The sequence below is a fragment of the Taeniopygia guttata genome, chromosome 8 (genome assembly GCF_048771995.1).
Source record: "Taeniopygia guttata chromosome 8, bTaeGut7.mat, whole genome shotgun sequence".
NCBI lineage: Eukaryota > Metazoa > Chordata > Aves > Passeriformes > Estrildidae > Taeniopygia > Taeniopygia guttata.
In genome coordinates, this window is record NC_133033.1 from 28,555,418 (window position 1) to 28,577,322 (window position 21,905).

The window sequence follows — 21,905 nt, forward strand, 5'->3', positions numbered from 1 at the left end:
CGAAGGCTTGCGTCAGGGCCGGGCCCGAGGGCTGGGCATCCTCCCCGCTGTCTGGTGGCATCGCCAGCTGCAGGCTGTTTGCACATCCCGGCGTCCCGCATCCTGCTCGCAAACATCGCCGGCAGTTCAAACAAGGGCGGTGTGTGGTGACGCATGGCAGAGCCGGGTGCCATCCCTTGGCTGGGGACAGGGGCAGTGCCAGGGGGGTCAGACCCATGGCCCGGCCTCTGGTCGCAGGGATGCCCTGGCCGGGATCGGGGACTCACCCCCGGGGCTCACCCGCGCCAGCCCCCGGGCAATCCAGGGCTGGTCCAGTGGGCATCCTTGCCAGGTGCCAGGCTGCTCTGGGCTGGAAGATTATATCTGTATCGTGGGAGCAATTAATGATGATTGCAGGGTGTTTATTGACCAACTAGGACAGGTTCTTCCTGTCTGTTTATGGAGACATGCAAACTGAAGATCTGGGCAATTTTCCAGCAAAGTGGGGGGGATGGAGGGGGATCAGCAGTAAGATTTTTATGGTGAGAATCACCTGAGGAGGGCAAACAGATGCTGGTGAGCACCAGGCTATAAAGGGCAGCTCCTCTCCTCTCCTGTCCCAGTGACCCACGACCAGACACTATTTCTCACCATCTCCGGATAACAGGTGAGGAAGAGGACTCTCACAGGGCAGCTGGGGCCTCGGGATGCTCAGAGCTGGCCCACGGGCAAACAGGAGCTGGTCCCTCTCCTCGGCAGCCCCGGGGCAGGCTGTGATGCTGCATTTTTCAGCCCTGCATTGACTTTTGTTGCTGCTTCTTTGATGGGAAGATGAGCTGAATCTGCAAATCGGCTCCAGTGCCCAGGGATTAGCCCAGATAAAAGGGAACTGCGCTGATGTGGCCGATTTCCCTCCCCAGTCTGGGCAGCGCTACGAGCTCGGGGCGTGAAAACGCCGCCGTGCCTGCAGCCCCACCTGTGCCATTGCCTCGCTGGGGTCCTCCGACCTGTGTCCCCACAGAGCAGCTTGGCTCTCCCGGACTGGTGAGACCCAGACAATCTGCTGCCAGTGTGGGCTGGAGACTCCAAGCCATGCCTGGGGCACGGGGTGCAGGCATGGGGCAGTGACCTGTGCCGGGGGACAGAGAGGGAGCCACAGCCTGTCACCTCCTCCAGGCGGCTCAGAGGGGCCAGGCTCAGCCCACAGCCGGGCAGGTTTGCACTTTCTGGGCACAGGTAGTAGGGACTTCCTCTGTCCCCAAGGGACCTTGTGTGACCCTCCCGAGCCTTTATAGGGAGCAAGGAGGATGGAGGCATCAGCCAGACTCGCCCTCCTGCTGCTGGGCTGCGTGGGGCTCCTGCGGCCAGTTGGTGAGTGCCACGGCTGGGGGGGCAACTGCTTTTGTAGCTGGGCCAGGAGGGAGCCACGCTCTTCTCCAGGCAGTGATGCCGCCTGTCCTCATGCCTGCCCACCGCTCTCCCCAAACAGACGGCAGGTACATAAACTACTGCCCTGATGGCTGGTCCTACTACAAGCTCAGCTGCTTCAACTACTTCCCTGTGCCCCGGACCTGGGACGAGGCTGAGGTAAGCCCACTGAGGTACACAGGGGAACAGGGACTCCTCGTCTCCCCGAGGCGCCCTGGCACAGACCCCTCTCCCTGCAGAGTTGGTGCCAGGACGTCCAGAAAGGCGCCCACCTGGCCTGGGTGGAGGATGCCAACGAGGCAGCCACCCTGCAGAGAACCATCTCCTACTACCAGCGTGTGCAGCCCATCTGGATTGGACTCCGAAAGAGTAAACAGGTGAGGTGTGGGCGGCAGGGGTGATGGGGGGCTGGGGGACAGCAGGGCCATGCCTCTGAACCCCCCTTGCCCTGCACAGAGCCAGGCCTGGCAGTGGACGAGTGGGACGGACTACAGGGCCACCAGGGAGATGCCTGGGAACGGTGCCCACGGGGGGAGCTGCGCCGTGCTGACCCATCAGAGCGGTGAGTGCCCGCTCCCCACACCCACCGCGGGCTCGGCCGGCACTGCCCTGCCTCTGTCCTCCTGCAGGTCCCGTCCCCTTGCAGGGCTGCGGTGGGCACAGCTGGTGCCCGTCCTCGCCGTGGCCCCCGCCAGCCCCCTGCCTGTCTCTCCCGCAGGTTTCTCCACGTGGTCCGATGCCGACTGCTCCGGGAAGCATCACTACATCTGCAAGTTCTACCCCTTGCACTGAGCACAGCCCTGGCCCGTGGGGACCCCGCGCTGGCGGTGTTCCTCCCGTGCCACCCACGCGTCTCTCCCCGCAACGCCTATAAATGCATCTTATAAAAAAAGAAGCATGCAAGTGCTGTGTGAGCTTGGTGCTGGTACAAAGCTCTGGGCTGGTCCGTGAGAGAGAGAGACAGGCTCTGCCTCGGCTCCCCGAGCTTCCCGGCTTCCAGAGGCTTCTGTGCTGCCGGTGCGGCAGAGCTGTTTGGGGATGAGTCCCCAGGAGCTGCGGGGACTGTCGCTCTCCTGGCTGAGCGCTTGGGTTTGCTCATACCAGCCCTCGGGTGCCAAACACCACAGCCGTCCCTGGGGAGCAGGTGGGGGGGACAGGAGTGTCCCCAGAGTGCAGACACGGAGACCTGGGACACAGGTGTGGGTGGGGACGGGATCTGCCGCGGGTGGGTGTGCAGGTATGGGGACAGGCGGTCCTCCAGGTGCACACAGATCCACAGATCCACACAGGGATCCGGGGGCTGCGACACAGACCCACGGCCATGCTGACAGCAGCACCGGGACCAAAGGTCCCTTTAGTGGCACTGTTATCTGTTCAGCCACAAGCATCACGTGGCTGTTTGCTCTGCTGCTATGAAGATGTCTCTGCCCCCACCCAGCCCATGGGGTTTTTACCCCCCCAGAGCGGACTGCGCCCCGGGTAGTGCCGGTCCCAAAGCCCGGCCGCCCCCTGCTCCCCGCGGGGGCAGCCGCGCAGTGCCCGCAGCCGTGCCGGCGAGCCTGGCACCGGAGCTGTCCCCGGGCAGCCGGGGCTGCGGGACAGCCCGTCCCGCTGCTCAGCCCCGCTCCCTGTCCCCGGGTTTTGGGGCACACAAGACGAATACACCTCGCAAGCCCCCCCTCCGAAGCCGCGCTGCCCCTGTTGTGTTGGCTGGCGCTCGGTGACCTTTGAGCGCCAGGGTCCGGCAGGCTGATAAAGGCCGGGAGGGCTGTGCCGAGCTGCTCACGCAGTTTATAAAAGCGCTACGCAAGGCCCATCCCGCTGTCCATCTGTCCGGCCGGCCGTCCCTTCGCCCGCACGGTGGCCGGGGTGAAGATGCTGCGCTTGGTCGGGCGCGCCGCGCGCTGCTGGGGGGCGAGGTGGGCACCGCCGGGGCCGGAGCGGGCACCCCGGGGCACCCTGCACCCCGCGGCTTGGCAGAGGGCATGGTGAGCACCCACATGGATCGGGGGGGCTGGAGACATAACCAGGGTAGAGCTGGGGAGCTGGCTGAGCTCTTAAACCTTGCTGGGGAAGGGGAACCTCTCCCTCCTCCCCACAGCACTGCCAGGCACAAGGAGCTACCAGGGATTTGGGGTGCTCCCAGCCTGGGCTGCTCGCTGGTGGCATCTTCACAGGACCACCCTCTGTGCCCAAAGCTGCCATGGGATTGTTGCCACTCGGTCTGTCCCACAGCCTCTCCAGTGCTGCTGGGACTGGTGCCTGGCCCAAGGACGTGGGCATCCTGGCCCTGGAGGTGTACTTCCCTGCCCAGTATGTGGATCAGGAGGAGCTGGAGCGGTTTGATGGTGTGGAGGCTGGCAAGTACACACGGGGCCTGGGCCAGAAGCAGATGGGCTTCTGTGCCGCCCACGAGGACATCAACTCCCTGTGCCTGACCGTGGTGCAGCGGCTGGTGGAGCGCGGGCGCCTCTCCTGGGATGCCATCGGCCGCCTGGAGGTGGGCACCGAGACCGTCATCGACAAATCCAAGGCCGTCAAGACCGTCCTCATGCAACTCTTCCATGACTCTGGCAACACTGATGTGGAGGGCATCGACACCACCAACGCCTGCTACGGGGGCACGGCCTCGCTCTTTAACGCAGCCGCCTGGGTGGAGTCCAGTGCCTGGGATGGTGAGTACAGGCAGGGACCATGCTGTGGGGTTGGATAATGGGTGCTGGGATAGGGGAAGGAGGCAGGAGGTGGCCTGAAACCCAAAGATGCTCCAACTGCAAAGGGAGCCATTGTGCCTCCAGGCTCTCTGTCACCCCTGTTTCTTGCCCATTTTGGTGCGACACCTGGCAGCATGGAGATGGGAACACACAAGGGCCGTGGGATGGAGGCTGCCACCCGTTGGTGGCCCTGCCAGTCCCTCTGTCCTCCCCCAGGTCGCTACGCCGTGGTGGTGTGTGGGGACATCGCTGTCTACGCCACGGGGAACGCGCGGCCCACGGGAGGTGCCGGTGCCATCGCCATGCTGGTGGGACCCAACGCCCCACTGGTGCTGGAGAGAGGTCGGTGCCGTGAGGCCCTGGGGGTGGTGAGCTGATGGGTGCTGTCCCTGGGGGCCATGCATCCATGCCCCAGCCCTGGGCAGAGCTGCTCAGCCAGACCCTGCTGGCTACTCCAGCATGCTGGATAGCCACATCCCTCTGGGCACCGTGGAGGGCTCAGGGAGGCTGCTGGATTCCAAGGGTGGCATGGCAGGCAGCACCTCTGGATGTTTGCCACCAGGCTGGGCCCTCGCAATGCTGGCTCTCCCTGTGCCCCCAGGCCTGCGTGGAACCCACATGGAGCACGCCTATGACTTCTACAAGCCAAATCTGTCCTCTGAGTACCCAGTGGTGGACGGGCAGCTCTCCATCCAGTGCTACCTGCGGGCACTGGACCGCTGCTACGCTGTGTACCGACGGAAGGCGCAGGCCCAGTGGCAGCAAGGTGAGTGGCAGCACCCCTGAGGTGCCCAGCGCAGCCCCCTGGATACTGATGGCCCCGTGTTGCCTCCCAGCTGGCATCCAGAGGCCCTTCACCCTCGATGACTTCAAATACATCATCTTCCACTCGCCCTTCTGCAAGCTGGTGCAGAAGTCGGTGGGACGGCTGCTGCTGAATGACTTCTTGGCCTCCCCCAACCCCGACACAGCCTCCGGTCTCTACAAGGGGCTGCAATCCTTCCGGTGGGTGCTTGTGCTGTGTCCTCATCCCGCAGCCCAGCCAGGGATGTGCTGGTCTGGGGTTCTAGCTGGTCTCTCTCTGGGCAGCGGTGTGAAGCTGGAGGACACCTACACCAGCAAGGAGGTGGAGAAGGCATTCCAGGCAGCCAGCCAGGACATCTTCAACCAGAAGACCAAGCCCTCCCTGCTCCTCTCTTCCCGCAATGGCAACATGTACACGCCATCCATGTATGGCTGCCTGGCCTCCCTCCTGTCCCAGTGAGTCCCCCAAAACACTGGCTTGGGGAGAGGGAAGAGGTCATTTTGGGGAGGGCACTCCCTGGCTGGATAGAGGGGCAGAGCTCATCTCCTAGTCCTCATCTCCCCGTGCCTCAACAGGACCTGATCGTTTCATTGCACACAACCCCCAGTGTGGATGCATCCTGCTCCCGACCATCTCCCTGCCAGACTTTTCATCCCAGCTTGCTGGAGCTGGGCCAGTGCATAAAGCCCTTCTCTCATCACCAGGAGGATGAAAACCCTTGTTGTCATGCCCAGTAGAATGAGTGACCCCATGGGAAAGGAGCCATGGGAACAGACAGGCTCTGAGAGGAACAAAAGCCTTGCCCAGGGGCTCCCTGGCACCACTGCACTCCAGGGCTACACTCCCTCAGAAATATGGCCCCAATATGCCTACAAAGGCAGCAGTCCCCTACACTGCCCCCACAGCCCTGCATCCCCATCCCCCCCCAGCCCAAATGTCCTGTAACCCCCTCACCTCTCGCTTCAGGTGCTCAGCACGGGACCTGGCCGGCTCCCGGATCGGTGCCTTCTCCTACGGCTCGGGACTGGCCGCCAGCATGTTCTCCTTCCGTGTCTCACAGGATGCGGCCCCAGGTGGGCCGCAGGGGAGAGAGGGACTGGGAAGGGAGGGCAGCGTGGGGCTGTCAGTGCTGCCATCTCACACGCGGGGTGCCCCTTGCCAGGCTCACCCCTGGACAAGCTGGTGTCCAGCCTGGCTGACCTGCCCGCTCGCCTGGACGCCCGCAAGCGCGTGGCCCCACAGGACTTCGCCGAGATCATGAAGCGACGGGAGGAAACCCATCACTTGGGTGAGCGGGGCTGGGGGGATCTGAGCCTGCCTTCTTGGCACCCCACAGCACCCCGGAGCATCACTGCCCTCTCCCTGCAGCCGACCACGCTCCCCACGGCTCCCAGGCGGATCTGTTCCCCGGAACCTGGTACCTGACCCGGGTGGATTCCAAGTACCGCCGCGAATATGCCAGGAAGCCCATCTAGAGTGGGATCACCAGAGTGGTGAGCCCTGGGGAGGGGGATGCTCTCTTTCCCACTGTCATCCCTGTTCATTCCCCACATCCGGGGCTGGCCTGTGTGGGAAAGTTCCCTTTGTACGGGTGGGGAATGGCCAGCAGTGGCTCGGGCCCCGGAGCTGTTGGAGATGGCAGTGTCGTCTGCAAACACCTGGGCAGTGCAGGGAAATAAAGGTGTGGATGGGAGGAGGCAGCAGCCTGGCTCTGGCTCCTGGTCTTGAATGGTCTCCTCCCGCCCCATGTCCCTCCCAGTTAACAACCACCGGTCTGGATCACAGCTGCTTACGGGATTTATTCCATGGCCACTTGCCCTGCTAGACATGGGAGTAGGCCCTGACAGTCTGGGGGACTCAAGTAAGCCTCAGCCTCCAGTCGCCAGTTTATTGGGGCAAGATGGCATTTTCCCCATGATGTCATTAAATTGAAATATTCTCATGGTAAAACCCGTGGGCAGGAGGGCACAGGCAACGCGATGGCTCATGGGGGTTCTCGTGCCCCTTGCAGTGCTGCTCTCTGGGCCATGTCCTATCGTGGGACTGTGGCCAGACAGGACCTCGGCAGCCACAGGAACCTTTGCACCCTTCAGCAAACAGCAGCAGGGCCGGGGAGCAGCAGGGGCAGGAGGGAGGGGCTTTGGGGTTGAGGACAAAGGACCACACAGACAAGCTACCACATGCTCTCTCCTTCTAGACCCTTTATTGAACATGGGCCACCCCAAACCTAGTGTGGGGGTCAGGGATGACCATGTGCAATGATTCCCCAGCTGGGGGAGGGTCCAGATACTGTGGCCGTGGGGAGAGTCCTTGTCAGCAGTTGGGGTCTACGGCAGGTGGAGCTGGAAGATTTCTGTGACACGTGGCTTTAGCTCGCTGAGGTTGGACAGGGGGGCTGAGAGCCCCATGACACTCCACTGCTCCCCTGCCACCGTGCTGGAGCTGTGGTAGGACAGGAGCTGGGCCCCTGCCTTGCTCAGCAGCCCTGGAGAGGAGTACAGGAATTAGGCACCACATGCTGCCCACTGGCCCATCACCCAGGAGGGAGCTGAGCCTCTGCTTGCCCCAACCCTCCACTCAGAGGTCCATGATGCCATTTCTTCCTCCACCTCATGTCCTTTGCTCAGCATCACTCAACCCCCTGCCCAAACCCCGCATCCATCCATCCATCCATCCATCCAGGCACCATCTGCTGCAGCAGGGGCTCAGCCCTAGGTCGGGTGCAGGGGTTCCCCAGACTGTTCCTGCAGCTCAGGGCTGACACAGGGACTCACCAGTCAGCGTGGCCAGAGCACTGGTGTCAGAGGCTTTGGCTCTGTAGATAAGGAGAGGGCCAGACAGAGGGGCTGGCAGCTTGAAGGTGGCCCCGTTGATCTGCTGCAGGACCGGGGTGCTGCCCTGCACCGTCCCCGTCACCTGGTGTGGGGTGCCCTGCAGGGACACCTGCACCAGGCCGGTGCTGCTGTCGGGCTCGGGGGTCACATCGCTGTGGGTGGTTGTGACCTGCAGAGAGACACGGACACTCAGTGCCCAGGTCCTGCGTGTGGCTGGGGCGGGGAAGGGATGTCCTTGGAAGCACTCCAGGGAACACCCAGCATCAATGCTGCATTAGCAGCAGGGCAGGGTGTCTCCAGGCTCATGCTGCTTGGTGGGGAAGGCGCACCAGGCTGGGGTGCAGAGCCTGGGTGTCCATGTACCTTCAGCCCAGCCTCCTGGGCCAGCAGTGTGGCGTTAACCAGGGTCACTTCCTTCTGTGTCCCTCCAGCCAGCATGCCCGCAGCCACAGCAGGCGTCAGGTAGCTCCCAGCCTCCTTCAGGGGTGTCCCTGGGGTGCAGGGAGGAGGTGTGCATGAGCCAGCAGCAGAGAGGTCAGGCCCACAGTGGAGTGGCCAGCCTGGGGCTGGTCCTTCCACCCACCAATCCATCCATCCATCCATCCTTCCCTGCACACTCTAGGACTCCAATCCCACTGCTAACCACCCTCCTGTCTATCTGTTCTCCTGCCTGCCCATTGGGGTCCCCACACCCAGGCTCACCTAGGGTGCAGACCTGCACGCTGCCCTGCACTTGCTTGCCCGCTGTGCACAGCACCGTGCCCAGGGCCTTGCCCAGGTTGATCCAGGGCTTGGTCTGGGGTGCGAAAGCCTTGCTGAGAGCCTGCCCATTAACCTGCAGGAGAGAGTGAGTGGTGAGAGCCTGCCAGGATCCCCCATGGAGCATTGCTCCCAGTGCACCCATGGGTCACAGCTGGGGTAACTGAGGAGGTCAGGTGCTGCAGGGGACTCACCACGCCGGCCAGCCCCTTCCCTGTGGCCAGGTCCACGATCTGCATGGCGATTTCCTTGCCGCAGCGGCTCTGTGCCTCCCGTGTGCTGGCACCCAGATGTGGGCAGGAGATGACATTGGGATGGTTCACCAGGTCACGGTCCTTTGGGGGCTCCTGCAGACACAGTTCCATCCTGCCATCAGCTCCCAGCACCTACCCGGGAGCTCGGAGGGAGCAGGGGGCATTTACCCCACCTCCTTTGCAAGGAGAGAAGCTGAGGGCTGTTCCTGGTCCCAGCCCCACAGGGTTTGCTAGGCTGCCCTGCCCTGGTTTGGGCAAAATTAAGGCAGTGCTGAGAGAAAGCCAAGCTCGGGAGGTCCCCACAGCCCCACTCACCTGTGTGAAGACATCAAGGGCAGCCCCACCACACTGCCCCGACTGCAGCGCCCGCAGCAGCGCGCCCTCATCCACGATGCCACCGCGGGCACAGTTCACCACCTGCACACCACGGCGGCACTTGGCAAAGGTGCTGTCGTTCAGGAGCCCTGCGGAAGGAGGGCTGTGAGCAGAAGGGGGCTGCCCCAGCTCTCCCCAAACCTCCCTGGGACCGTGCCCGCTCCATACCCGTGGTGGAGGGCAGCAGCGGCGTGTGCACCGTGATGAAGTCGCAGCGGGGCCAGATCTGCTCCAGCGGCAGCTGCTCCACACCAAAGGTGGCTGAGACATCGGGGGTGATGATGGGATCGTAGCCGATGGTCTAAGGCAGAGCGGGCGCTCACTCTTACAGCCTGGCACAGTGGCTCTGGCCAGCTCAGGAAGGTCTATGCTCCCCATTGTTCCTCCCTGCCCTGTTTCCTCACCTTCATGCCAAAAGCCTGCATACGAATGGCCACCTCCCTGCCGATGCGTCCCAGCCCCAGCACGCCCAGCGTCTTCCCGTTCAGCTCCATGCCCATGTACTGGGGAGTACAGGGAGAGTGAGTGAGCACACCCCACACGGACACCCCCCCCCCAGAGGTGCTTCACTGCCTCCTACCTTCTTACGGTCCCACTTGCCCTCCTTCATGGAGGCAGCTGCCTGCGGGATCTGCCTGAAAAGGAGGCTGTGCTCAGTGCAAGGCAGGGGGCTGTAGGGCACACCTGTCTGCATCCTGCCTTGTGCTCACCTGGCCAGGCACAGGATCATCCCACAGGTGAGCTCGGCGGCGCTGAGGCTGTTCCCAGTGGGTGTGCTGGGGATGGAGAGTGGTGTCACTGGTGTGTGTCCCCAGGGCTGACAGGAATCTGTGCCCCGTAGGGACAGAGGCACACAGGGTGGTGCCAGGGGCACCGTGGGTGGGGAGGGCACCCTACTGAAGTCTCCCCGGCCTCCCCAGGAACACGGGCACGGATGTCCCCACACTCCTGCTCTTACTTCATGACCAAGACACCTTTCCTGGTGGCTGCCTCCACGTCCACATTGTCCACGCCGGTGCCGGCTCTGCCCACCACCTGCAGCCTCTCTGCCGCCTGCAGAACCTCGGCCGTGACTTTGGTGGCCGAGCGGACGATGAGCCCATCGCAGTCCTAAGGGGTGACAGACACAACGAATGGGACCAGGACGGGGGTCGGTGGCCCCGGATGGGTGACGGGACGGGGACAGCCGCTGTCGGGGTCCGGGATCTGCCGTGCGAAACCGGACGGGCTCTTGCATCAGACGGGAGGCGGGGACCGGTCGAAGGGGTCCGCTGCCACTCGGGACCGCCGGGCTGCAGCTGTGCCCACCCACCCATACGCTCACCCACCCACCCACACGTGGGTGCAGCCCTGCCTCACCCGGATCTCCCGCAGCAGCTCCTCCTTGCTCAGCCCGGGCTTCTCTGTCACCCGGAGCCCGCCGGCCTGCAGGATCTCCCGGCAGCAGGGGTCCAAGCTTTCGCTGATCAGCACTTTCTGCAGCTTGCCCAGTGCCATGGCGGGAGCGGGCCGGGCGGGACGGGGACGGACGGGACGGGACGGGGGTGCTAACTCCCTCCGCACACCGCCGAGAGGCTGCTGCTGCCCCTCCGCCGCGCTAAAAGGGCTGCGAGCGGTGCACGTTTTTCGGGCTCATTGGGTCCCGTCTCCATAATCCCACCTCCTTCCCCTCCCCGTCCCATCCCCCTCTCATCCCCCCCGCCCCCGGGGGGAGGGAGGGAGGAGGCGAGAGGTGCGGGGCCAGGTCTGGGCCGGGCCCCCCAGCAGCCCCAGAGAAAAGGGAGGAGGTGCCCTGCCAGGACCCCGTGGGTCGGGGAGCCACGAAAACCGGGGTCAGCCTGTCCCGAGCCTGCGCACCACGTCCGTGCCTCAGTTTCTTCGTCCCGCATATGACAGCTCAGTAAGACAGGAGGGGGACAGCAGTGGCAGTCACGATGGCACGGGTGGCTCCCCACAAAGCTGGGGGTGCCGCTGGCGGGGAGCAGCCCAGCCCATGGCGAACCCAGACATGCCGTCCCCAGCTCGCCCAGGAATGGGGATTCCCCAGACGCCACAGCTCAGAAGTGAGGCAGTGTCACGGCCCCTGCCCACCCCCGACTTTGTGTCTGCAGTTGAGCAATGCCCCTGATAAGCTGCCGGGGACGCGGGCCCAGCCCTGGCCCCTGGCTCCCAATGCCGTGGGGTGCACGGGAGCCACCCAGCAAACGCCCTCCATGCAGCAAGAGCCAGGTGACTGCGTCCAGTGACCTCGCAGTGGGAAGTGCTGGCCCTGAGACACGATGGTGACGGGTTGGGCAGACCGGACATGTGGATGGCAGGGGATGCGACCAGACCTTCACAGGGCACCTGGACCAGACACACCCCAGATCCTGCCCATGGGGAGCGGGCGCTGGCCCTGCCTTCCACCACTTTCCACGCATGGGGGGTGGGCAGAACCCACCCGGTGCTGCCAAGCCAGGTCCTAATGGGATTGGGCCCGTCCGCAGGCTCTGCGTACCCGGGCAGCAGGTCTGGACCAAAGCGCCCTGTGTGAGACCTGGGTGGCCCTGGGGGCTGTTAAACCAAGCAGAGCCCAGGCGACGGACCTGCCCTAGCAGATGGCCAGAATAAGACTGACTGTCCTCGCCACAGGCAGCGCTGCTGAGGTGGGGGAGCCCAGCACGATGTACAGGCTGGAGCTGTGCGCATCGGCACCACCCACAGCCAGGGAACAACCGTGACGCCAGAGCGGGGAAAGTCCAGGGTGGCCGGCGCGGGGTGAGAGATGCGGTCAAGGGCAGCGGCTGGTGAAATCTGCAGCGATCCCGAAACGGCCCCTCGGCAGGGAACTGTGACCCGGGCACCGCCACAGGGCAGCATCGCCACGGCCTCCCGCGTGGCGTGGGCTGGGGGTGAAATGAACAGGGTCTATGCCTTTATTAATAGTCAGCTCTTTATTAAAAAGTCAGCTCGGCAGGGGGCTCATCAGGGAGCTCGCCCCCGCTGTTGTAGCTTCTCCGGTAGCCGAAGGGTGAGCAGGCGTGCAGAGTCTGTCCCTGGAGTCTCCGTGGCACGCTGGTAGCTGGAGGTGAAGAGGTGTGCAGTCCGTATCTGAAGTCCCAGCAGACTGTCCTCTCTCTTTTCCTCCCGGCACACTGGTGGCCGCAGGGTGAGAGGATGTGCAGAGCCTGCTGCCGGAGCCCAGCACCAGCTATCCCTCTCCTTTTCTTCTGGTAACACCAGGAAGTGTGTGTGCTTTGCTCCTGCTTCCCACAGCCCAGTCCACTCTGGTCCTCTGTAGGTTATGGTGACAGGTTAAACACAGACTAGGGATGGGGTTCCCTTTTCCCCAACGAGCACACCCATCCAGCCCCCTCCACTGTGCCCATCTTTTCCATTTAGGGGTGTTTTTCATCCCCAAAACCCCCTCCCATGATTCCACTGGATTATTTTGCATCCCAGTCCTAGAATGATAGTGAGGGTGGGGGGAGGTAGGTGATTCCCAGGAACAATTAGCTAATTAACATTTCAATGTCAGTACTTAGCCCAAGCCAAGTGTCCCAGCCAGGCTGTTTTGTTCATAACAGGGACACCCGTCCTGCGGAACCTGCTGGGGCTGGGACAGGGACCTGCTGGGGCTGGGACAGGGACCTGCTGGGGCTGGGACAGGCCCGCGGCCCCGCAGCCCTTGGCACAGCCGGGTGCCAGCCTCTGCTTTAGCCATGGGGACCTTGCTCCAGGTGCCCGGAGGACACACCAGGACCTGCCATCCCGGCGCCCTGCTCCCCGTGCGAGCACCGCCCGGGCTTGCCCTGGGCTTCAGTGGCTGCTCTCCCACGCCCGTGGCATGTTTGTGCGGAGGACACGCGTGGCCAAGCCATCTCTGCCTGCGGCAGCGCATCCGCCGGCTTTTCCCGGCCGGCTGGTGCCCTCTCCTGGGGACCGCGGCCGGAGGCACTGCCCCGCGGCACCCCGGGCCTGCCGGGACACTGGCACTGCTGGCGGGGTGGCTGTGCCATGTCCCCCAGTCCCTGGTCCCCAGGAGAGCCAGCTGGAGGGCACCCAAAGGCTGGAGGGGACCCAAAGGTGGCAGGGCCAGCGGGATGGGTGCCGGGGGACTGGGGCTGTGGTGGCTGATGAGTCACAATGGGGATGAAGTGGGGAGGACAGGGGGGCCCAGCACCCCTCTGCTGACCCCATTTGTACCAGGTGTTGTGTTTAGAATAAGGAAATTGGCAGAAAATAAACCCACCCGTGTTCCAGCTGCTCTTCACAGATCGGAGGGCTGGGGACAGCTGAGCTGAATTTCTGAGTTTAACCAATTTGGCACTATAGGTCTGGCCGTGTTCAGCAGGAAATTCCATGAGTGCAGCTTCACAAATAGTGCAGCTTATTAATTCAACACCATAGGTTTGGTCACATTCCATAAAAACCTTCATAATCACAGATTCATGAATAGTGCAGTATATGGGAGCAGCAGAAATACTGACACAGAATTGCTGGTGATAAACTCACCAACTGCAATAGACTTTTAAGTATAACAATAATGTTGTGTGATTATAATAACAATTGTTATGCAGAAACTTACCACAAAGGTGTCACCACTAGGGAGGAGGGAGAGGAAAGTAGCCCATTCTGTCTCCTAGGTATTTTTGGGTTTTCCTCCTAATCAGGTAAAATTCCTACCCTCCTTATATCCAGCCCAAACTTCTTTCCCTACTCCTCTGTTATGCAGAGCACAACCTAAGTGGAGAGTATGGAGCTATAGACATGGCACCATGTACAAAGTACATGTACATGTATTAAGCTTATTAGCATATGTAGGGAGTGTGTGTTAATATTTAAATGGCCCTTAATCAGACAAAAGTTTTTTTGGCCACCGTGTCCTCCAAATTTCTGGTCATATGACTTTGATCCATTTGTCAGAGCCAAAGCAGAATCACCCCATCACCACAGGACCTCCTCCTTCTTTCTTGCCACCAGCTCTGTGGTTCTCCATCTACACAGGTAACACAGAGGGTATGAGAGGAGCCCTGGGCCCTTGCTTGGCTCCTTGGTCATCGTTCCACACAAGGGCAGACTCTGCTCGGTGGCAGGTGGGTGGCCATGGGGGACAGCTGGTTGAAGGGTTGTGGCAGTGCAGGACAGAGGAGAATGGGGCCAAGCAACAGGGAATTAGGGGGAGGGTCCCTGCAGGGAGAATGGGGCCAGGGGAGGAGTCAGGGGCAGTGCTGGTATTAGGATGTCCAGCAGGTAAAGGAGTTGGGGCTGCCAGAGGGGACTGGGGTTGCTGGAGCTGGATGGGGAGTGGCAAAGAAGAGGAAAGGGGTGGGGGAGATTGGGGGTGTTGGGTTGGGATGGTGGGTGTTCAAGGGGATTTATGAGGATCAAGGGCTCTAGGAACGTCCCAGTGGAGGACTAGGAAGTCATGGAAATTTAGAAAGCAAGTGAGGATGTTGAGGGACTGGAACAGTACTCGGGGACTCATGGGGTTCGGGGTGGCAAGGGGAATTGGGGATCTCACATTTGGATGGAGGCATCCAAGGACAACTGGGCAGGAAATCGGGGTGTCAGGATGGATGTTTGAGGGTGCCATGGAGTATCATGGCTAATCGGGTGTCTTTTGGGGAGACCATGAAGTTGGAAGAAGGATTGAGAGGGGAGAGGAAGGGATCATGGATTGTTCCTGGGTGACTGAACTGTGAGGAAGGATTGGGGCTCAGTCCAGAGGGACTGGGTGGAGTGGGGAACTGGGGCAGGGGGGGTGGATGTGTCAGTGGGGACAGGATGGTGCCTGGGTGAGGGGTGGCTGGAGAGGTTAAGGGTGGATGGACAGAGGGATCAGGGAGAAGGCAGAGGGAGGGAGGCAGAGGGAAGATGCAGGGTCAGAGGAATGGATGGAGGGAAGGAAGGAAGGATGCGGGGTCAGAAGGAGGGAGGGAGGGGAGTATGCTGGGGGGCAGGGAAAGATGAAGGATGGAGGCAGGGAGGAGGAGGAGGGGAAGCAGAAGCGGGCGGAGCCGGCCGGTGCCGCAGAGCCGCCTCCCCGGCGCACGCTGGGCCGGCTCGGCAGCGCCTGCGGGGACCTGGCGGCCCGGCCCGGTGTCCCGGTGGCCGGCCCGGTGCTGGCCGGCCCGGTGCCACCCGGCCCGGTGCGGCGGAGCCCGGCGGGGCAGGATGCGAGCCCCGAGGCGGAGGTGAGGAGCGTGTCCGTGGCATCCGCGGGTGCGCGTGTCCGGGGTGATGCGGGTCGGGATGTCCGCGTGTCCCGGGCATGCGGGGGCTGCGTCTGCCCACGCTGGGCTCTGGCGATGCCGCGACAGGTTGCGGCTCAGGAACCCCCCGGCATCGCTGCCGCCGGGATGCGGGCGGGATCAGAGCGTGCTCCCTCGGCGCTCTGCAGGGCCGGACGCCCCCTGCCCAAACCCCATTCCCTTGGGTCCTGGATGTCCCTTCCCGGCGGGGCTTTGGGACCCCGGGTTGGTGGCTCTCTGGGCCCTGCACCAGGCAAGCCCAAGAGAACTCGGGAGCCGCTGGTGTGCACGAAAGGGACCAGGAGTCCCTTGTCCAACACTGGGGACTGGTGTTCGCTGCCCTATGCCATGGGGACCTCTGGGTGTCGGGGCAATGTGTGTGTGCCAGATGACAGGGCAGGAGTTGTAGGGTGCTGTAGGATCCTGGGCTGATGCCTGCACACATCGGTGCTCTGGGCATGCGAGGTTTGCTGGGAAGTGCTGGGCCAAGCACAGCTCTGAAGGAAAGGCTTCAGGCTGCGGGTGCGAGGAGCTTGGCTTGCCCCATCTCCCCAGCCCCGTTTGCATCGCTCTTGGCCCGGTTGTGGCCGTGCCCTATTCCGCGCCGAGCCGCGTTTGTGCCGGCGGCTCTCCAGGGCTGCCGGGCCCCGGGGGCTGTGCCGGTGCCGGGCCGGGGCCCCAGCTCCCCCCGGCCGGCCGTGCCCCGTGCAGACCTTGTGCCGTGCCCCGTGCGCAGCCCGGCGGGTCCGGTCCCGGCCGTGCCGTGCGCTCCGTGCTGCGCTCGCACGGCTGTCCCCGCTCCACCTCCTCCGTGGTGGCACTCCGCCCCTGCTGAGACATTTGTGCCAATGAGGCAGCAGCAGGGAGCTGGATGTGCCGCGCTCGGCATCTGAGCCGCCACACTCTCCCTGGCCTTTCCCGGCCCTTGCCACAGCCCCTCTGCCAGCCTGGAGCCACTGGCACTGGCACGCTGCTGAGCCCGGGGCTGGGGCCTGCCTTCATCCCTCCATCCATCCCTCTGCCCATCTGTCTCCGCGCAGGAGGTGATCCAGCAGCAGGAGGAGGTGAGTTGCTGTTGCTGTCTTCAGTCCTTTGGGAATGCTTTACCCCAGGACGGGCAGCAGCCACTCTCACACAACCCATGTGCCCCCAGCCTGGCTGCCAGCCCTTCGTTGTCCCCTCTCCCTGATCCCGATGGCACCCCGGGGTGCCAGTGCTGAGGAGTGGCTGCAGTGGCCCTGGTGCGATGCTGTGGAGATGCTGTGAGTCAGAGGGAGCTCTGAGTCAGGGCCGCGTGGTGCCCCTCGTGCCAGGGCTTGGAGGTACCTGGGGGTGGGTGGGCACTGCTGCCCAGTGAGTGGGGGCCCCAGGGCTGAGCCCCCCTCGTTCTGTGCGGTGCCGGCAGCTCTGCTCCGTGCTCCAGGCTGGCATGAAAGGGCTCTTGTCCTCCTGCAGCCCCAGCAGGACAGCAGTGGCCTCCCCTTCACAGCAAACAAATTCCCAGTGTTGGGCACAGGGGCAGGGAGGGGGGAGCCCCCCACTCAGCCCAGCCAGCCACGGCTGTGGCAGAGCCCTGGGCTCCTGCTGGCCCAGCATTCCCATGGCAGGCATGGGGCTGCCACTCTGGCTGTGTGGGGGTGCTGCCTGGGCAGCTGCACTTTGGGAAGGGGAGAGCTTGGCTCATTCACCCCAGAGCCCACAGGCAGCCACTGCCCTGGGATGGCCCTGTCTCAAGGGTGGCCCTGAGCAGTAGCATTTTTTTTCCCAGGCATAATGTTATTTTTGGGTTGTTAAGACGACTGCCAGCGTCCCAGTCTGAAGCATTGTAACCAGCACAGGATGGCCTGGTATCAGTCAGTTGGGTATTCCCCCGAATATTCTCACTCTGTCCTTTCCTTTGTTCTTTCTTTATCTGTTCTTCTTGTGTCACTGCCCCACCAGGGACAGCAAGCCCTTCTCTAGATAGCAATATCTTGTTCTAGTGTCATTGAAAGAGTGGCAGCTAATGTCTAGTGTTCTCTGTCTCTTCCAGCCCATTTTGACACAGATTAAAAAGGGAACTGTGTACACTGTACCCCCATTCTCCATTAATATATCGTATATATTTATGGTATATGGTACCATAGGTATATGGGATCCAGCTGCTGGCACAACCTCAGTTCTCTTAATAATAATTCTAAAGTTCCCAGAACTTGCTGTCACTGCTTTATGTTAGGTAGCCTCTGTCCATGTTCTGTTTTTTTCTGGGTTTGCAGGAGTACAGAGGTGGCTTCTTTAATCTAATAGACTCACAGGAACTTAACCTCCTGCTTGGGCCCCTGATGCTGGGATGTAGGTCTGCTCAAGGCTCGCATTTTTCCTTGTGGGCAAAACCACAAAGGGTATTCTCCAATCAAATTGATTAGAGGGATGGAGCACCTCTATAAGGGAATTTGAGAGAATTCTCTCTTTGAGACAATTTGGCTTCTTCAGCCTGGAAAAGAGAAGGCTTCAGGGGCACCTAATTGTGACCTTCCAGTACCTGAAGGGAGATCACAAGAAAGATGGAGGGAGACTTTTTACAACAGTGTGTAGTGACAGGATGAGGGGGATGGCTTCAAACTGACAGGGGGTAGATTTGAATTGGATAGTAGGAAAAAATTCTTTACTGTGAGGGTGATGAGACCTGGCCCAGGTTGCCCAGAGAAGCTGTGGATGTCCCATTGCCAGAAGTGCTCAAGGTCGGGCTTGATGGGGCCTTGAACAGCACTGGCTAGTGAAGATGTCCCTGCCCAGGGGTTTGGAAGGAGATGATATTTGAAATTCCATCCAAACCAGGCCACTGGGATGATTCAGTGACGACGATGATATCATCGATCTGCTGATAAATTGTAACCTTTGTTGGGTCACAGCTGTGGCTAAGACTTTACCAGGGCTTTATGAGCAATAGTGGGACAGTGTTTATACCCCTGGAGCAACATATTAAAAATATGTTTCACTCCCAAAGGTGAATGAAGCCTTGTTGTGTTCCTGGAGTGGAATCACAAAAAACATGTCTTTTACATCCAGGGTTGCCATCCATGAGTGGGGCACTCCCTGAAATTGAGTTACCAGTTCCTGGACATTTGGCACAGCAGTAGTTAAAGGCTTGGCATTGGCATTGGCATTGGCATCTCTCTTTTCTCCAAATCTGGTCCCACCCTATGTGCCAGTAATCAACAGGTAACTGCCATCTCCGTTCCAGTTTTTAGGCAAACTGGTGAATGACATGGGGTGAAAGTTTGACAGATTATCAGTGGGTGAATTACACGGGGAGTGGGCTCTGGAGCAGAATTGTGTATTTCCAAACCGGGTGTTACTTCAGGAGATCAATTTCATGCTGCAGAAGAGAATTGTATCGTGGTACATTGGCAGCTTTTGAATGAGAGAGGGTAAACACCCTGTGGGGTGAATGTGGGATCTGGATTTCTTTTAGGATCAGGGTTAACAGGAGGACTAAACGTTGCTCTGCATCAGCTGCCAGGTTTGGCTGCTCAGAACATTGAAACCCAAAATATTTTCATTGTGATCTTTTGCTACAAAGTGAGGGGAGGACATGTGCTTATCACCTGGGAGCCATAAATTAGCCTTGGTGGTTTGGCATGTAGCATTTGCTCTGTTCACTCCAGTGATTTCAACTCTGTCCAGTTTTTCAGTGTCCTGTTCTGTTAATACTGGAATCTGTGTTCCCTTATCTATTAGAAATATCATTAATAGTTGAGGAGGCCCACCTGGAATCAGAATGTATGGGCTATTATTATGGGGGCACTGGTAGGATCCCACCTGCTGAATTTCAGTCCAGCCTGGCTTATGGCCACAGCACGTTTCAGACTGAATCAGATTGAATGGCATTGTTTCTCAGCTATGAGTTCCCACAATTCACCAAAGTTCTTCTGTTTCTATAATGCATCTGCCTTCATACTCAGGGGAATTTGAAGGATACCCATCTCCCAGTTTTCTGTCATTTGGGTCACCCCATATGTCTCTATGCTGTTCCTCAGGGAATATGATTGGTTTTCTAATCTGTATGATGTCAGGGGGATCAGGAGCTCACACAAGCATCATCTCTGCCTTTTCTTCTTTTTTTTTTTTTTTTTTTTTTCTCCTTCTCTTCCTCTAAATGTTTCTGCAGTTGCTTTTCCCTATTTTCACCTGTGGCCAAGTACATTTTAAGTTGCTCCTTTTCTGATTTCAAAGCAGTATATTCTACATCTGCCATTTTTTAGGAGAGAGGGTGCTCTGATTTCCTTTTGTACACAAGATCAGCAAGCCTGCAATACTGCACCAACAATTACTTTGTTGCTGTTTTTCCAACATTTTTGGGCCCATTCTATTCCCTCTCGGGATGGCGCACACTTACGTTAAGCCAAGTAGTAATAATAATAATAATAATAATAATAATAATAATAATAATATGCAGAAACTTAGCAAGGTGTCCCTGGCTTGGGACAAGGGAGAGAAGAGTAGCCCATTGATGGTATCCAAGGTATTTTTGGGTCTTCCTCCTATCCAGGTGAAATTTTTATCCTCCTTATATATAGCCCAATCTTATCCTCCTCCGCCTATGTTACATGTGGCATGATCTAGCTGGAGAGTTGAGTAACAGTAATATATGTGGCAGCATGTATTTCATTAAGCTTATTTGGCTGTGCAGTGTTGTGTGTTTCATTATTTAAATAATCCTTAATCAGGAAAAAGTTACTTTTTTGGCCATGGTGTCCTTCAAAGTCCCAGTCACAGGACTTTGTTCCACTCTGTGCAGTTTTTCCGGAGCCAGGGCAGGATGATCTTATCTCACAGGACCTCCTCCTTTGCCCAGCTCATCCTTTCTTCTGTCAACTATTTTCTCCATCTGCAAAGTTAACAAAGTAGGCTGTAGGTGGTAAGCCTTAGCCCTTGGCTCCTCAGTCATCACCCCGCAGCATCCCCAGGATTTGGGGTGTTGTACTGTCTCTGTGGGTATTCTGCCTCTGGGCATTGTGTCTCTTTGTGCATCAAGTATTTGGCTGTGATCCCTTCTTGCTTGTTGTGCCTCTGGGTATTCCCTTCTGGGTGTCAAACCTTGTGTATTGTGTCACTGGTTAATGTGCCTTTTTGGGCATTTTGCCTCCAGGGATATCATGCCCCTGAGCACTCTGCTTCCTTAAGAGCTGTGCATCCTTGTGCATCTTGAGTGTTGGATGTTTTGCCTCTGGGTGTCACACCCGCACTGCTCCTCCTGGGGTGTCATGCCTCCAGAGGTCACACCTCCCTGGATATTGCACCTCTTGATCTCCTCAGGCATCACACTTCTTGGTTATTGAAATTTGGGTGCCTCTGGGTTCCACACTTCTGGGTAAGATACCCCTTGGCACTGCACCTCTGGGTGCTGTGCCTGCAGGTACAACACCTCTGGGTGCTTTATCTCTGGGTATCACACTGGTTATGGCGTCTGGCAGGGCACACAGCCATGCCTGACCAGTGCTGGTGTGTTTAAAGTCATCGTGCCTCAGTGTCGCTCCATGATGGGTTGTTGCTACAGGGTCTGTGGCACCCTGTGTCTGCCTCTCCTGCTCCCTGCCAGGCTGGCAGTGCTGTCCCTTGCTGCAAGGTGCTGGTGTGGTGTGCAAGGCTCTGGGGACATGGTCCCAGAGCCCCTGCCATGACTGTGCCACAGGAACAGACTGGCCCTCCTTGGCTGTTAGGGCTCAGGCTCGTGCATGTGGGCAGGGCACTGTGCCCACACTGATGCCGGGACAAGTGCCCACCTCCCTGGGACCCCACCAAAAAGCTGTCAGGCTGAAATTAGAAAATAAATATTCTGATTTCTTTAAAAGGAGAAAAAAACCCAACAATACAGGGTTGGGTTTTTTTATTATTATTTGTCTTGTTTCTTTTTCTTTCTTTTAAATAATGAAATGACTCACACTTCTGAGCTGAAAATAAACCCGATTATGAGCTGGTGAGCCATGACAGCACGGAGGCACAGGGTGCCTCCAAGAGCAGCGAGGGCCAGCCGTGCCCCCAGATCCTCCCCTGGGGGCTGTGGGGTCCAGCTCTGGGTGCTCAGGTGGCCCTGACAGGGCTGCTAATGGAGCTGAAGTGCTGCTGAAGGGATGCTGCCATCTGCACAGCCCCCAGGGCCTCGTGTCTGTGCACTCAGAGCCTCTGCCAAGCCGCTGTGGGGACACACACGTGAGTCCCCACGTGTGTGCGAACACCAGTGGCACCCCCCTGTCACCTCCCCGGTCCCTCCGGCACAGCACGGGTGGCACGGGGGGCCCGGCCTGGACCCCGGTGCTGTGCGTGACACGGCCGTGTGCTGCTCCCCGCAGGGACCCCCGCAGCAGTGACACTGTGCCAGCCCTGCTCCCCGGAGCCAGACGCATGGCGGGTAAGGTACCCCGAGAGACCCGGTACCATGCATGCCCCGTTCCCCTGCTCTGCATCGCCCGGGGATGGCCAAGGGCTTCCTGGGCCCCAGCGTCCCCTTGTCTCTCGTCTCCTCTCCTCGGAGGCACGCGAGG

The 21,905-nt window shown here is 59.9% G+C and overlaps 4 protein-coding genes across 6 annotated transcripts in view; 3 read left to right on the forward strand and 1 right to left on the reverse strand.

The window, feature by feature from the left end:
• The first annotated feature begins 536 nt into the window (after nucleotides 1-536).
• On the forward strand, nucleotides 537-2,310 carry REG4 (regenerating family member 4). The gene is made up of 6 exons (XM_072932857.1): nucleotides 537-646; nucleotides 1,275-1,350; nucleotides 1,469-1,566; nucleotides 1,647-1,784; nucleotides 1,864-1,969; nucleotides 2,126-2,310. The coding sequence occupies exons 2-6, from the start codon at nucleotides 1,287-1,289 to the stop codon at nucleotides 2,197-2,199; spliced, it is 480 nt and encodes a 159-aa protein (XP_072788958.1). The 5' UTR covers nucleotides 537-646; nucleotides 1,275-1,286; the 3' UTR covers nucleotides 2,200-2,310.
• Nucleotides 2,311-3,164: 854 nt separating this feature from the next.
• Nucleotides 3,165-6,629, forward strand: HMGCS2 (3-hydroxy-3-methylglutaryl-CoA synthase 2). Its single transcript, XM_030279760.4, has 9 exons — nucleotides 3,165-3,395; nucleotides 3,643-4,082; nucleotides 4,338-4,463; nucleotides 4,723-4,887; nucleotides 4,958-5,126; nucleotides 5,211-5,381; nucleotides 5,893-5,999; nucleotides 6,089-6,214; nucleotides 6,295-6,629. Exons 1-9 carry the CDS (start codon nucleotides 3,283-3,285, stop codon nucleotides 6,399-6,401), a joined length of 1,524 nt encoding a protein of 507 aa, XP_030135620.4. The 5' UTR covers nucleotides 3,165-3,282; the 3' UTR covers nucleotides 6,402-6,629.
• Nucleotides 6,630-7,107: 478 nt separating this feature from the next.
• Nucleotides 7,108-10,753, reverse strand: PHGDH (phosphoglycerate dehydrogenase). Its single transcript, XM_030279759.4, has 12 exons — nucleotides 10,508-10,753; nucleotides 10,107-10,258; nucleotides 9,859-9,924; nucleotides 9,729-9,783; nucleotides 9,553-9,651; nucleotides 9,317-9,449; nucleotides 9,089-9,237; nucleotides 8,714-8,866; nucleotides 8,463-8,595; nucleotides 8,124-8,251; nucleotides 7,701-7,929; nucleotides 7,108-7,411 (listed from the first exon to the last, which is right to left on the reverse strand). Exons 1-12 carry the CDS (start codon nucleotides 10,643-10,645, stop codon nucleotides 7,254-7,256), a joined length of 1,593 nt encoding a protein of 530 aa, XP_030135619.4. The 5' UTR covers nucleotides 10,646-10,753; the 3' UTR covers nucleotides 7,108-7,253.
• A 4,413-nt stretch (nucleotides 10,754-15,166) lies between these two features.
• PDE4DIP (phosphodiesterase 4D interacting protein) overlaps nucleotides 15,167-21,905 on the forward strand; it is a 36,625-nt gene continuing 29,886 nt past the window's right edge. For 2 of the 3 annotated variants that reach the window (XM_041717945.2, XM_030279755.4), the window contains exons 1-2: nucleotides 15,167-15,324; nucleotides 21,714-21,772. In XM_041717945.2, coding sequence (XP_041573879.2) covers nucleotides 15,305-15,324; nucleotides 21,714-21,772 — 79 coding nt within the window. In that variant the 5' untranslated portion in view covers nucleotides 15,167-15,304. Of the gene's footprint in view, nucleotides 15,325-16,426; nucleotides 16,446-21,713; nucleotides 21,773-21,905 lie in introns of those variants that run through there. The other variant, XM_072932878.1, reaches the window with a different exon arrangement.